We start from the raw sequence: 12,030 nt of genomic DNA, 5'->3' as shown, positions 1-12,030 counted from the left end.
GAAGGAGGACTCTAAAACTGGACTGTTTTAAGGAAGGCAGACTGCTCCTATTGCACATCTCACAGCCCCAAGACAAGGGGACATTAAAAATATTCAAATTCATTCATTTGAATTCAGAATTGCAAATAAGTTACTACTCAAAGAACAGGAATTTTACAGGCTCTGAACTGAAAACAAAGAAACATCCAAACCCTGCCAGTTAACTGCCATGAAATGTTTACTGTTTATACCAGACACTGAAAAGCATCAAGTATCCTGACAGAACCCATAAAGGGAAAACAGTGCTCTGCACCACTTCCTTCACATTCTCCCTCCTGTTCTTTCACCTCCACCACGTCCTGTGAAAAGTTAACTTGACTAATGCATGAGAAAGGAAATGCGACTGGGAGGCAGAGGCGGCCGATGGTACCAGCCCGGCCCTGGGTGCACACTGAGCTGCAACGCTTGGCATTTGTCTCACCTCTTGCGTATGAAGGCTAGACTGGTTTTCTTCCAGTTGAATTGCTTGACTGTGTGTGCATAGGAGTATGTGTTTTGGGATGTGATGTAATGTCGGTGAATGTGAAACTGAAATGAAATAATTGAGAAATATTTTCTTATAAACTTGTTAAAAAGCTAATTAGAAAAAACTTGCTGAGATAGTCACGGTGCTTCCAGACAGGAGTAATTTAAATGTTTAAAAAAAGCAGGAAAAATCCATTGCAAGATAATCACTTTTGTTAATTACCTGGAATGTTGTCTTTTGCAGGAAAACTCTTGGATGCAACAGGGAGGTACATGTTTGTTTTTATTATTGCTGGAATTGAAGTTACCACCTCGGCACTTGTATTGGCTTTGGGAAATTTCTTCTGCATCAAGAAGAAATCAGACGAACCACAGACTAAAGAAGCAGCAGCAGAAAGAGAGGAGTTAAACAAATCTGAAGAGAAAACTCCCGAAGACGCTAAGGTGGACTCTGTTGAAGTGGAGCAGTTTCTGAAAGATGAGCCTGAAAAAAACGGTGAAGTTGTAACTAACCCAGAAACGTGTGTGTGAGCAGGACGGGAGACCAACCAAGCCTGTAGAAAAGGAAGATTTTTCAACACTATTTATTTTAGAAATAGAACTAGTTTAGGGCTGGGCTATCTGCTTTATTAAATGGAGGCCAGTCAGCTCATCAGGTCTCTCTGGAAGCTGATTAGCTAGACAACCTTTTATCGGAAAATTAGCTTTATCAGTAAAAGGTTGAGCATTGTGGTTATACTTTTTATGTAAACAAAAAAGCTTTTCTAAACACAAACTAGAGTCTTGCTATGCATCACCAGAAACTGCTCACTTGGAAAAGATATAGGAAGAGTATATTTTAAGAAAAGTGGAATTCTGTGTATGTTTTCAGACAATATTAGTGAAATTGCTGTATCGTGTGGCTAAACAGAATTTCCCTTTCTGTGTTCTTTGTGAAAGGGAAAGAGTTTGAGATGGAGAAAAATCTCAGGAACTTAAAGGTCTCCATTAGTTTTTTTTATTTCTTACTTTTTTAGATTAATTGGCTCAGCCCTAATTTAATTTTGATAATATCTGTTACTTCGATTCTGTAAATGTATGTCTGAGTTTTGTCTAAACACGTAATCTTTTTAATTATCATCTGGAGACACTGCGTGGAGAGGCGCGCTGCAGATCCTGTCCTCAGCGGATCACTCAAGCGGTAGGGTAAGGGATCACTGAAAGAAAAGAAAACTAGCAGAACCGATCCTGACAAACCGAGGAAAGCTCGCCTGCCTTTACATGGGTGGTTACTGAAGAACAGTGTAACATGGGGAAGAGAGATACTAGCTTTAGTAGAGTTTTCTGAGCATCCATGTTGTATATAAAAGAAACAGTATAAGTTGCCAGATAACGTATGGATCAGTGTGGGATCCTTAAGTGTAGACTTAGGGAAGGGACTGGACTATTTTGAAACATACTAGCCATCTTTAAAATGCAATGTTAGCAATATAGGAAGGTCTTTTTTTTCCCTTTTTGTGTGCATGCCTTGTTTATTTTGAACTTGATTATTTTTTTCCTTTTCTTTCCCCATTTTCCCCACTTCACCATCCTTTTGCTTAATCCATGGAAGTTCAAGGTGCCATTCTTGCTTGCTGAGGAAACACGACGGAATTGTTGACCGTGTTTCTGGCAGCAATGCATAAGGACCAATCAAGAACGGGGTCGGCCCTGCTAATCATTGCACAGACACAACAGGGAGTCTCGGGCTGGTATTTAAATCCCCTCTGACACGGGTACGGGCGAAGGAGAAGCAGCAGATGAGGTGAGGCAGTGACAGCACATTTGAAGCAGCATAGAGAGGGAAAAAGAGTCATTGTGAGGACACTGAATAGAAAAGGAGGCATTATATATATATTTTTTTTTCACCCAAAACCATTCAAGAAATGTAATCTTTTATAAAAAAATCATATTCCTGCAACCCACCTTTCGGATATGTATATAAAAAGCTTTCCAGGTTTTGTGACTTCAGTAAAAGTCTTCATAGGAAACTAATTATACCAGATTCAGTCTTCTTGTTGGTAGCAAAGGAATATTGGCTTTCAGGTGCCAAAATTGTTCTGTTTAATAACTGAAAACTAAAAGACTGCAATCCCTTAAAACCCTGTATCCCTGCTAAAAATAACATCATTAGTTGTTTCATACTCGAGCATTTTAACAGAAACATACAGTAAATCCAACACAGTGCTACAACCATGAGCCATTCCCTAGTGGAAGTACCTCAGATACCAGCTTCCGTTCTGGTCGTTTCTTCAGAATGGGTCTGCAGTGTTAGGATGACCTTGCACAAACTGGAAAAGTTAGGATCGTGACTTTTTTTTGAGTGATTAAAAAAAAATAGATTCTGCACTGAATAAACTGTTTATTTTTATATTGCATATAGTGTGTTACTTTAAAACCTTTTATGAATTTTGTCGGAGGAATTGCACCGGCATGTCCTAGTTATAAGAACTTACGTTACTGAACTTAGCTCCAGTTTGCTAAAGACTAACGCAGTTCTTGGAACGCAACACGGTTTGTTCCAGAAGGCCGTGTGCGAAAGGGCAAGAGGGAAAGGGAATCCGCGGATCAGTTTATGATACCCCTGGAGACTGCTTCAGACGATACACGAAGGCCTGATACAACTTTCAGATTAGAGTTCCCTGTTCTGTTTCAAAAGCAAAAGCTAGAAACCTTCTCAAAGGAGAATTCAGATTCTCAGATAGCCATTTTTGCCTTACTGTGGGTTTTGATTGCTAGATTTCTTTGCCAGGTAATGCAATACTTTTATCAAAGAAGTAAATGGTTATTCCTTTGACCTCAGGTTTTGGCACAATTTTAAGTTTCTGCACGCTCTGCGAATTGTCTAGACTCTTAAGATCTTGAAGATCTGGCCTCATTGTACTAACTTTCCAGACTTCCACACTATGTTTTGTTTTCCACACGTAATACCTTTATAGTTAAGCTGGAAACATGAAGTGTTACAAATTTTATGTGACTGGGGCAGAAGGGGAAGTTCTTAAGGCAAGGGAAACACATTTCAACAAGACACCATGACTAATTTCTGAAGTAAATCTAGTGTTCAAAAAAGTGCCTCGTTGGCCTATACAAGGTTCTTTTCCTCGGCTCAGAGATGAAGTGAAGTGCTCTGTGTAGGGCTGGCAGTGCTCGTGTGCTATTTTCAGCACAGACCTACCGATGGATTGCAGTATTCATGAGAGCAGATGCTTACTGCGTGAGAGGTCAAATCACAGGACACTTACTGAGAAATAAAAGTTAGAACTTACTTTGCTAAGCAGTTTCATGCAGGCTATAAAATCTTTTACCATTTTCATTATTTACAACACGCACCAACGCAGAGATGAGAAACTCCTAACGCAGGTCTCTTAGCAACATCAAAACTGTCAAGCCTGAGAATACTTTGAGTTCTGAAGCCAGTTAAGCTCCCTGCTTCCATTCTGTTCCATTCGGGGTGACATCCAGCCCTCCAGTCCTCATCCTGTCCAGCTGCCTTTGTTTCCTTGGCAAGAGGTTGATGATACTGATGGGAAGGAAACCTCTGTGCATGCCTGATCCTCGGCCTGGATAACTGCAGGCCAGTACGCCAGGCTGCGCTGAGCCATGGGCCCAACTGTTCCTATGGACATGGCCACAAAAGTCTTTACCCTCCTTCCTATGCCAAGATGTAAAAACAAAACCAAACCCACGGTGAATCCTTGGGTTCCCAGCACTGTCTCAGAACGTTGGTTGGTAACTCACAAACAGAAGCAGAGGATCGTAGTGGGGCTCCTTCTCTTGGCAAGACTAGCCTGGCTTCTCACTAATTTAACTCTGCTTATTGTAAATTTAAAAGGAATTCCTTTAAAAACCCACCAGGTATTTTGGCACAGTATTTCTTTATTCTCAACGCCACTGAGATGGGCACTTTGTGAGATGTGCTCTTTCATAAATGTTGAGGATGTGTGTGGTCAGAGTCATGAAGCATCACTAAAGAGACACAAGCAGAACAGTTCCACACAACATCTACCTGGATGAACCTTTGTTCAACCTTCACCTGGTCACAATTTTGCACTTTGAAAAAAGAAAAGGGAAGAAAAGGGGAAAGGGAACACAGCTAATTGTACAACAATTAGGCAAGTATCCCAAAGACAATATTATAATTTGCTTTTGCATCATACACTCTTGGAGCAAATGTAACTTCTTTAGCCACATAGTTCAGAAATCTATTTAAGACGTCTGTAAGGGAAACAATTGAGAAACACAAGTGCAAAAAATCCAAGTATAATACTATAAAACAGTAGAAAGATAGTTTTTGCAGATTGTTTCTCTGAAACTAACGAATGGTCTTTTAGTGTCCAGATGAGCATAATTTTTAAAGCTTTTTAGATCCTTGTACATTCTATAAATTGTGTACTATAGGACTGATGGTTCAAATATTGTATGTTTGATCACGTAATGGATCTTAGGCCCTTAATTTCCCAATGCAAGAAGAGGGTATGTGTATGAATGCCTGTAACACACAGAGAATATATAAAGAGGTGTATGTGTGTGCACATATATATGTATGTATCAGTCTATGTATATCAAACATGCAAAATACCCAGTAGAGACAATTGGCCTGTTTACTAGACAATGAGCAATGCAGAGTTAGAACTATTTTCTTCTTCCTCCTCCTTTACAAAGATAAATTTGCTTTAAAACAAAATTCTGAATAAAATACCTTGTAATTATTTGGATCCTAGAAGATCTCAGCAGAACAAAAATATCTTAAAGTGATGCAGCTTTCTGTTGAAAATGCCAATCTCTATAGATTTTAAATAGGTTACAGCAAGTCTTCAGCAGTGCCTGCTGCTAAACCAGCAAGTCCCTGAAGTTGAGAGTTGGGATGGTATGAAGGTACGACGTGAAGGACTGGACAGAGCTCATGCTTGTTAATATTAAAACCCAACCAAACAAATGTGTGTTAGACAATGTAAAATTATTATCTAAAAAGAAATGAAAACATTGCCCTAACCAAGAAGTCAGACTTTAAAATGAAAATCCAAAATACATTCACATGCAGCTGCATTATGCCCCAAAGAAAAGCGTCAGTAGACAATGGTAAAGAGGACTTTCGGAAGAACGCAAACTCGCCTGTTAGAGCGGTAAGTACTGACCTGTGCATGTATGCCTGCGTCTATCTGCCACACTTGTCTTTAAGATTATGGGAGTACACCAGTTTTGTGCAAATTACTTTTTGTTTGTTGCTAACGCACTTTAATGTAATGTGTACATTTATATTTAGAATTTTTTATGCTTTTCTAGTAAACTGTTGCAAATGTAGTGAATAAATATTCATTTGGTTGTCAAAAACTGTGGGTGTGAGAAAATAAGCTTAGAAAAAGTAATTCTAACACCCAGATTTAGATATTTGGCTTCATTTGCACGTGCTGAAATAGCTATACAGAAGCAGAATGCTTACAGCAGAGAAAAGAAGAAGTGACCACCAGCTGACAGGCAGCCAGAATCTGATGTGGGCAAGGGGACAGCTTTTGCCATGACTCATAGTTTGGCCAAATCCAAAATGGAAATGAGCTCCTGCTGTAAAGGATCCTGGAGACTATTTTAAAGCATCAACTGATAGCTATTAATTTTGTGGTGCTCCATGTAGAAATTATTGTTCTTGTCCTCTGAACGGGGCTTCAGGTTTTGTTTGCAGGTAAAGTATTATCAACTGCTATGACTTAAAAAGCCCTAAATATTTTGAGTACCGACCTGCCTGCCAGCAAGCTGTCTTTATTGTCAAGTGATGCTCTTTAGAACCTAAAAGCTCCTAAGAAAACAGTTTAAGAATGCATTAATGGTGTTTTTTTAAAAATCCTATGGTATCCCAGCTAAGACTGGATCCTTAAGGTATAATAATATCAAGGCTACACGCAAGTGAATCAAAATTACAGTCTCTTCAATGGAACAATGTAACGTTTTGCTATCTAGAAGGCTCATACCTATTTGTGCCTAATTCCAAGTATCTCTTCTGAGAAATTTTGGAGAAACCTCTCTAAGCTCAGCTTCAAAAGTTTCTCTGTATATTTACACTGAAAAGATAGTAGGTCTAGTTTACATAAAACCCCATGCTTTAATAAACATATGATTACCTTTTTTATGCTAGTTTAGTTAAATTGGTAAGGCCTGAGGTGTAATCAAATGCTCTGCTACCCCGCTGTCCAGATCAAGCTGTACACTGGTACAGGAATGAGCGTTACCAGGTGGACTGAAAGGATAGAGTTTATTAGCGTGCAGTCAGTGCATCCTTGTGACAGAAAACCGGAGCTTCTCTTTGCCTCTGGTGCTCTCCGAGACCTTTCGCTGAGGAGGAGAACGGGCACGGCCCGAGTCGCACAGCTGCTGTTCCCGCTGCTTGGCCTGTCGAAGGAAGGTGACCCGCCTGTATCTGAAGAGTGAAGAACTCTGACAACAGCAGAGGCCGTGCATTTGAGAGGCAGCGTCTTTTGAATACGTTATTTTAGCAGCTTTCTCAGCACTGTGCATCTACTGCAAAAGTTGGGGCTCTTAAAAGTCTCTTGCTAGAGGGACAGTCTGTGAGATAAACGGTCCTGCATTTGTCTAAGGAAGTGAGGAAAGTTAGGGGCATGCAGAGTAAAAAGCTACTTACCTCTAGTTGTACACTGTTTCTTGACTGCTGTCAGTAGCTGCTTCATCATCTCAGCAACATTTCACCTGGCAACTGTCCTTGCTACCCCTAGAGGAACGCTTCAGAGCCACAGAGGATAGCTCTTGCTCTTCTGACTCTCCAGCTACTACTGTTTCAGCGGTTTAAAGCCTTTCACTGGAAAACTCTGAATCCAATGAAGAAGTGCATCTAGATTTTAGTATTTAAAATTCTTAAATAGCAAAACACTTTCCAGTCATGCTGAAAAATGTGGTTAACAATGTCAGACAAACCTAAAATACAATTTCTTATCGGTAAGAGCAGAGAAACTTTTGCTGTTCGGGGTCTTTTAAGGAAACAATCTGTATATGACCTCAAAACACTGAATCACCAGTTTATCTTTCCCTTGCAGATTATGGGAAATACCAGAAGCTCTGCATTGCCTTTGTGCCTGTAAAGCTTGCAGCTCTGAGCCAAGCTGAGGACTGCAAATAAACCAAACGTTTTGTCTGGCTATGAGATCAGGACTAGACATTTTCTTCCTAGTGCATAACATACCAAATGAATTCCTGTTTTGGTCCATATCCCACCCCAAGTATCCTGGATTGGTCACAGCAAAGACACAGTAGACTAGGGCTTAATACTTCAGGATGACACACAATCTCCCCTTTCTTTACATGCCTATTTGTTCATTATGCTGATATTTCTCAGATCTAGATCTTATCTATGCATTTTTAGCCAACAATTTAAAGATTTTTTTGGAGACTCCATATTTCTATAGATCATGTATATACAGACATCATCTTTCTGCTGTCCCTCTGCCAGCAGCATGCAGTGGTTTCATCAAAAGAACCAAAGCATATTAGTCTTACTAAGATTAAGCAGGAAAAAACACCAATGTCTGAGAAAAAGTCATAAAGTGTTATTCCTGTGCAAATATTTGCTGATCAGGTTAGTAGGATTTTGCTGCAAAACAGGCCCTTGCTGAAGATCAGGCCTCTGAGCACTCCTGGTACGAGACTACTGAATGATGCACGTAGTCCGTACAATTCTGGTTCATACAATCACTCGATTCTAGACATATAAACGCAACGCTGTTAACTGTCACCTGAATGAGCCAGAGCGAAGTGTACTGTTTTTAATAGTGAAATATTGCATTCTTTAACAGCTAAACCCTTTTATAATTAACCTCTCTCATTCAGCGCATTTTAGAAACTACTTTGCTGAAGGATTAAGTTCATGGTGGATTATGCTTCCTCACAACTGCATTAAATCTAGATTTCTGACCAGATGGTTTAGCACTATTAAAAAAACAGCAGCTTTGTTTTCACTTAAGTGTTTTCTACACATGAATTGCTGCTTTTGTAAATCAAATGTTAAAGGACCAAATAAACTTCATTCATTTATAAAGAGAAAATAAACACTCTTGAAATGAACATGTACCCTATTAGCCAATGATCTACTTACAAATCTGTATATTCACTGTAAAGGTTCTTGTCTAGAAAATCAATTTCTGAAAGTGTTGCCTTTAACAGATTTTATGGAGGAGCTGTCACTCAGAGCTCTGGAATGTGGGGAAATTAGGACAACAACTAGTTGTGCTTCTACTTTTCTCCACTGGAGAGTGAAGGATGAGATACCTCAGAGTGCTACGTGCCTTCTTCCAAGGGAGATTTTGAGTACTTTCATGCAGTTTAAATGGAATATATGGACTCCTTAAATGCTTTTACTTAGTATAAAGTGTAGGATTTATTTTCAATAGTTTTTGAAGTATTTGTACCACAAAGAAATCTCTGTAACCATCAAGATTGTGTGAAACAGCCACACTGGTATTTTCCACATGAAAGTATATAGCCACTTCTAAATGAAAACTGTGAGGATAAATAGCCTTCCAGCTTTTAAAGACCTGCTAATCAGAAACACAGAGGATTCTTGCAGGTGCATCTGCCCTCAGATTATGAATACACTTCTGAGAATTACATAGCAAAAGCCAGAACTTTTATTATACAGGGCATTGTGGGTAGAGCTCAGTATTTTTCTTGCTTTTATCCTAGTTCTCATAACAGACCAAGTCGCGGTAGCAATTCTCTTCCCATACTTCTTATCAACACAATGTATTACTTAATAAGAGAAAGTGTGTGTAAAAGAGACTTGTGGAAAACCAGCGATATCCAAATGAAAACATTTACCTTTAAAGAGACGACAGACGTGCTTTCTGTGAGCAAAGTAATGAATGCCTTCTCTTTCTTCCTGTACACCCTAACTGCTGCATTCTGACCACAACTACCGAAATCTTTCCATGAAAATTTTAGTACCATGACAATGTCTTCAAATGTTTGCCACTGACAATGCTTTGTCGGTACAGAAACTCCTTAAAGGAAGAAAAAGTTACACCACGTAAGGATTCATTGTAAGTAAGTTACACCAAAGAAGAATAGAAGTTATTATGAATGTATTTACACAATTCTTAAAGTACACAAATACAGTGGTAGTACAAATGAAGTGCTCTGACTGGTTTCCAATACACAGGTTTATATAGACAGTCTAACTATTTTCTGTATGATGGAATTTAACTATTATGAAGGACAAAAATTGCCCACAAGTGAGTACAATTCTAGAAGTCTGGAGTCAACTTTTAAGTATAGTACAGCAATCTAATGTTCCAGATACAGAGAGAATAAAGAGGCTGCCTTTGTAATTCCCTCTAACAGCACATTATTAAACACAGATATTTACAAGGAAAGCACAGTGAAGTGTAAAACTGTTCAAATGGTAGTGCACATGCCTAAAATACTGAAGTTTATAGTAACTGAGGAAATAATTCTCTTATGCAAACCTATCCATGGATCAAACTCTTATGCTTTTACACTACAGTCTCTGCTAACACAGCTTTCCCCAGTCAGACCCGGAGTATACACAGGCAAGTAGCCAGTGTTCTGGAAACATCCAAAGAAGAGTGACTAATACTTAATACGTGGACTTTCAAGAGGGGCAAAAAAGAATATGTAAACATTGAAACAATAAAAAATACTCTTCATAAAACTTTGAAGACCAATAAGCCTTTAATATTTTTTTTTTTTTCCCCAAGCAGGGAAGAATTTCTCATAATCCCTGTTCAAACAAAATCTCTGAATATACTTTCATTTCCAACGTGGAACTTCCCATTACTTCAGTCATAGTAGTATGAACAGTACTTCTGATACCGTTCCAAGTACTGTGAAGATAGAATATCTATTTTATGAGACTGTTTACAGCAACAAACGTTACAAAGAATCTCTATATTCCATAAGCAACAGGTGCTAACAACACCTGCAACAGTTTTTTGGACAACCCAAGCATGCTGAGTCGTTCATTCCTAGCTAATGATTCTGGGCATACTCAGCTTGAATACAGTTAAGAATTAAATATGGTATGCACCTGAATTGTAAAAAAATCTCGGAATTTCACAGCAAGATTTTCTTTTCTCTTTTCTTTTCTTTTCTTTTCTTTTCTTTTCTTTTCTTTTCTTTTCTTTTCTTTTCTTTTCTTTTCTTTTCTTTTCTTTTCTTTTCTTTTCTTTTCTTTTCTTTTCTTTATTCAATTTTTGAGACCTGGCATGAAGCAGAAGGCCTGATTTTTTTTTGCTTTAAATATGTAGATACTGAATGAAATATGCAAATTCACTGATGACCCGGTGGCAAGGTGTATTCCCACTTGCAATACCCTCCAACCTAACCAGCCTCAAACTGCAGGAAACAAAATTTTCATCAATAAAAACAATGTTTGAAACCATCCATTTACCCAAATGAAGCAGAGAAACAGGACAAGCTTTCAAATTCTACATCCCTCAAATACCAGTGTCTTTCATATTCTTCACAAAAAAACCCGAAATCCGTTATCATAATCTCTACTATGCTTGCACTCTCCTGCAGGGTATTATTCTCTTCTATGAAAAAGAACGAGTATTAAAAATTCCTTTGTGTTACACAGAAAGTTAACTGTTAAGTGTGAGTGAAGACAGCAAACAGCGAAGTAAAATTCTAACAGTTTTAAGAAAACTGTCTCAGTCAGAATGGGACTATACAAATAAGTAAACAGTTTAAATAAAGTCAGATGTTTTTGATTCATTTACATGTTCCCTGCCAGACAAATTTTTTAAACAATAAATTTCAAGTCATTGTCTTTAGTTTAGGTTTGTTTATAGTCTATATTTTTAAATCAGACAAAAGCAACAGTTCTTTATAGAGAATTAAGCCAATAATCTTAGCAAAATGATACAAAAAACTTTCTTAAACCAAGTAAAAGATTTATAGTTACAGTAGAATAATAAAAAGGGGTACAGTTGGCCGCCCGCAGGGGGAAAACTGAAACGGCCATCCGATAACAGGCGGTCAACTCTGTAAACCATCTTTCTTTTCCAGCCCTGGTACCACAGGGTTCTCTTAAGGTCATTGGGTTTCTTGCAAAAGCGTCCTGCAATGGCAGCTGCTGGAGTCTGTCCATGTTCCTCCAAGTGCCTTTTAAGTCACATGGAGAACCCCATTTGTAATGTTTCCACTCTAGTTTAGGATATTTTTGCTAGTAAAGCCATTGGTAACGTAGGAGATCAGCCATGCATTATCTGCCCTTCATGGCACAATAATTTTCATCGGTGCACAGCAGACTGGAGAACACTGGTAGTTACCCGAGCAGGAATCTACCAAAGCCAAAAAACAAGACAACATCAGCACATATCCTTCCAGTTAACATACAAGTGGCTCTCAATATACTTGCATATAATTTGTTGCCAAAAGTGTGTGAATTTAAAATCCAATGAGCTACACAAAGTTTTGCACCCACCTGTAGCTACAAGAAGTTCCCTGTATTTCCTCCTTTATTAGTAGTTAACATGGAAAATTCAC

At 38.5% G+C, this 12,030-nt stretch overlaps 2 protein-coding genes across 6 annotated transcripts in view; one reads left to right on the top strand and one right to left on the bottom strand.

The window, feature by feature from the left end:
* The window catches only part of SLC16A3 (solute carrier family 16 member 3), an 11,145-nt gene extending 8,245 nt beyond the window's left edge, over window positions 1-2,900 (top strand). The window contains exon 5 of the mRNA XM_082066880.1: window positions 749-2,900. Coding sequence (XP_081923006.1) covers window positions 749-1,035 — 287 coding nt within the window. The 3' untranslated portion in view covers window positions 1,036-2,900. The remainder of the gene's footprint in view (window positions 1-748) is intronic.
* Window positions 2,424-12,030, bottom strand: part of CSNK1D (casein kinase 1 delta) — a 31,880-nt gene continuing 22,273 nt past the window's right edge. For 3 of the 5 annotated variants that reach the window (XM_082066881.1, XM_082066882.1, XM_082066884.1), the window contains one exon: window positions 2,424-11,825. In XM_082066881.1, the coding sequence (XP_081923007.1) occupies window positions 11,775-11,825 (51 nt within the window). In that variant the 3' untranslated portion in view covers window positions 2,424-11,774. The other 2 variants (XR_014185501.1, XM_082066883.1) reach the window with 2 other exon arrangements.

Source organism: Streptopelia decaocto (genome assembly GCF_964273445.1).
Source record: "Streptopelia decaocto genome assembly, chromosome: 16".
Lineage (NCBI taxonomy): Eukaryota > Metazoa > Chordata > Aves > Columbiformes > Columbidae > Streptopelia > Streptopelia decaocto.
Note: the sequence above shows the minus strand (reverse complement) of the source record. Positions and strands in the feature narration are given on the sequence as shown.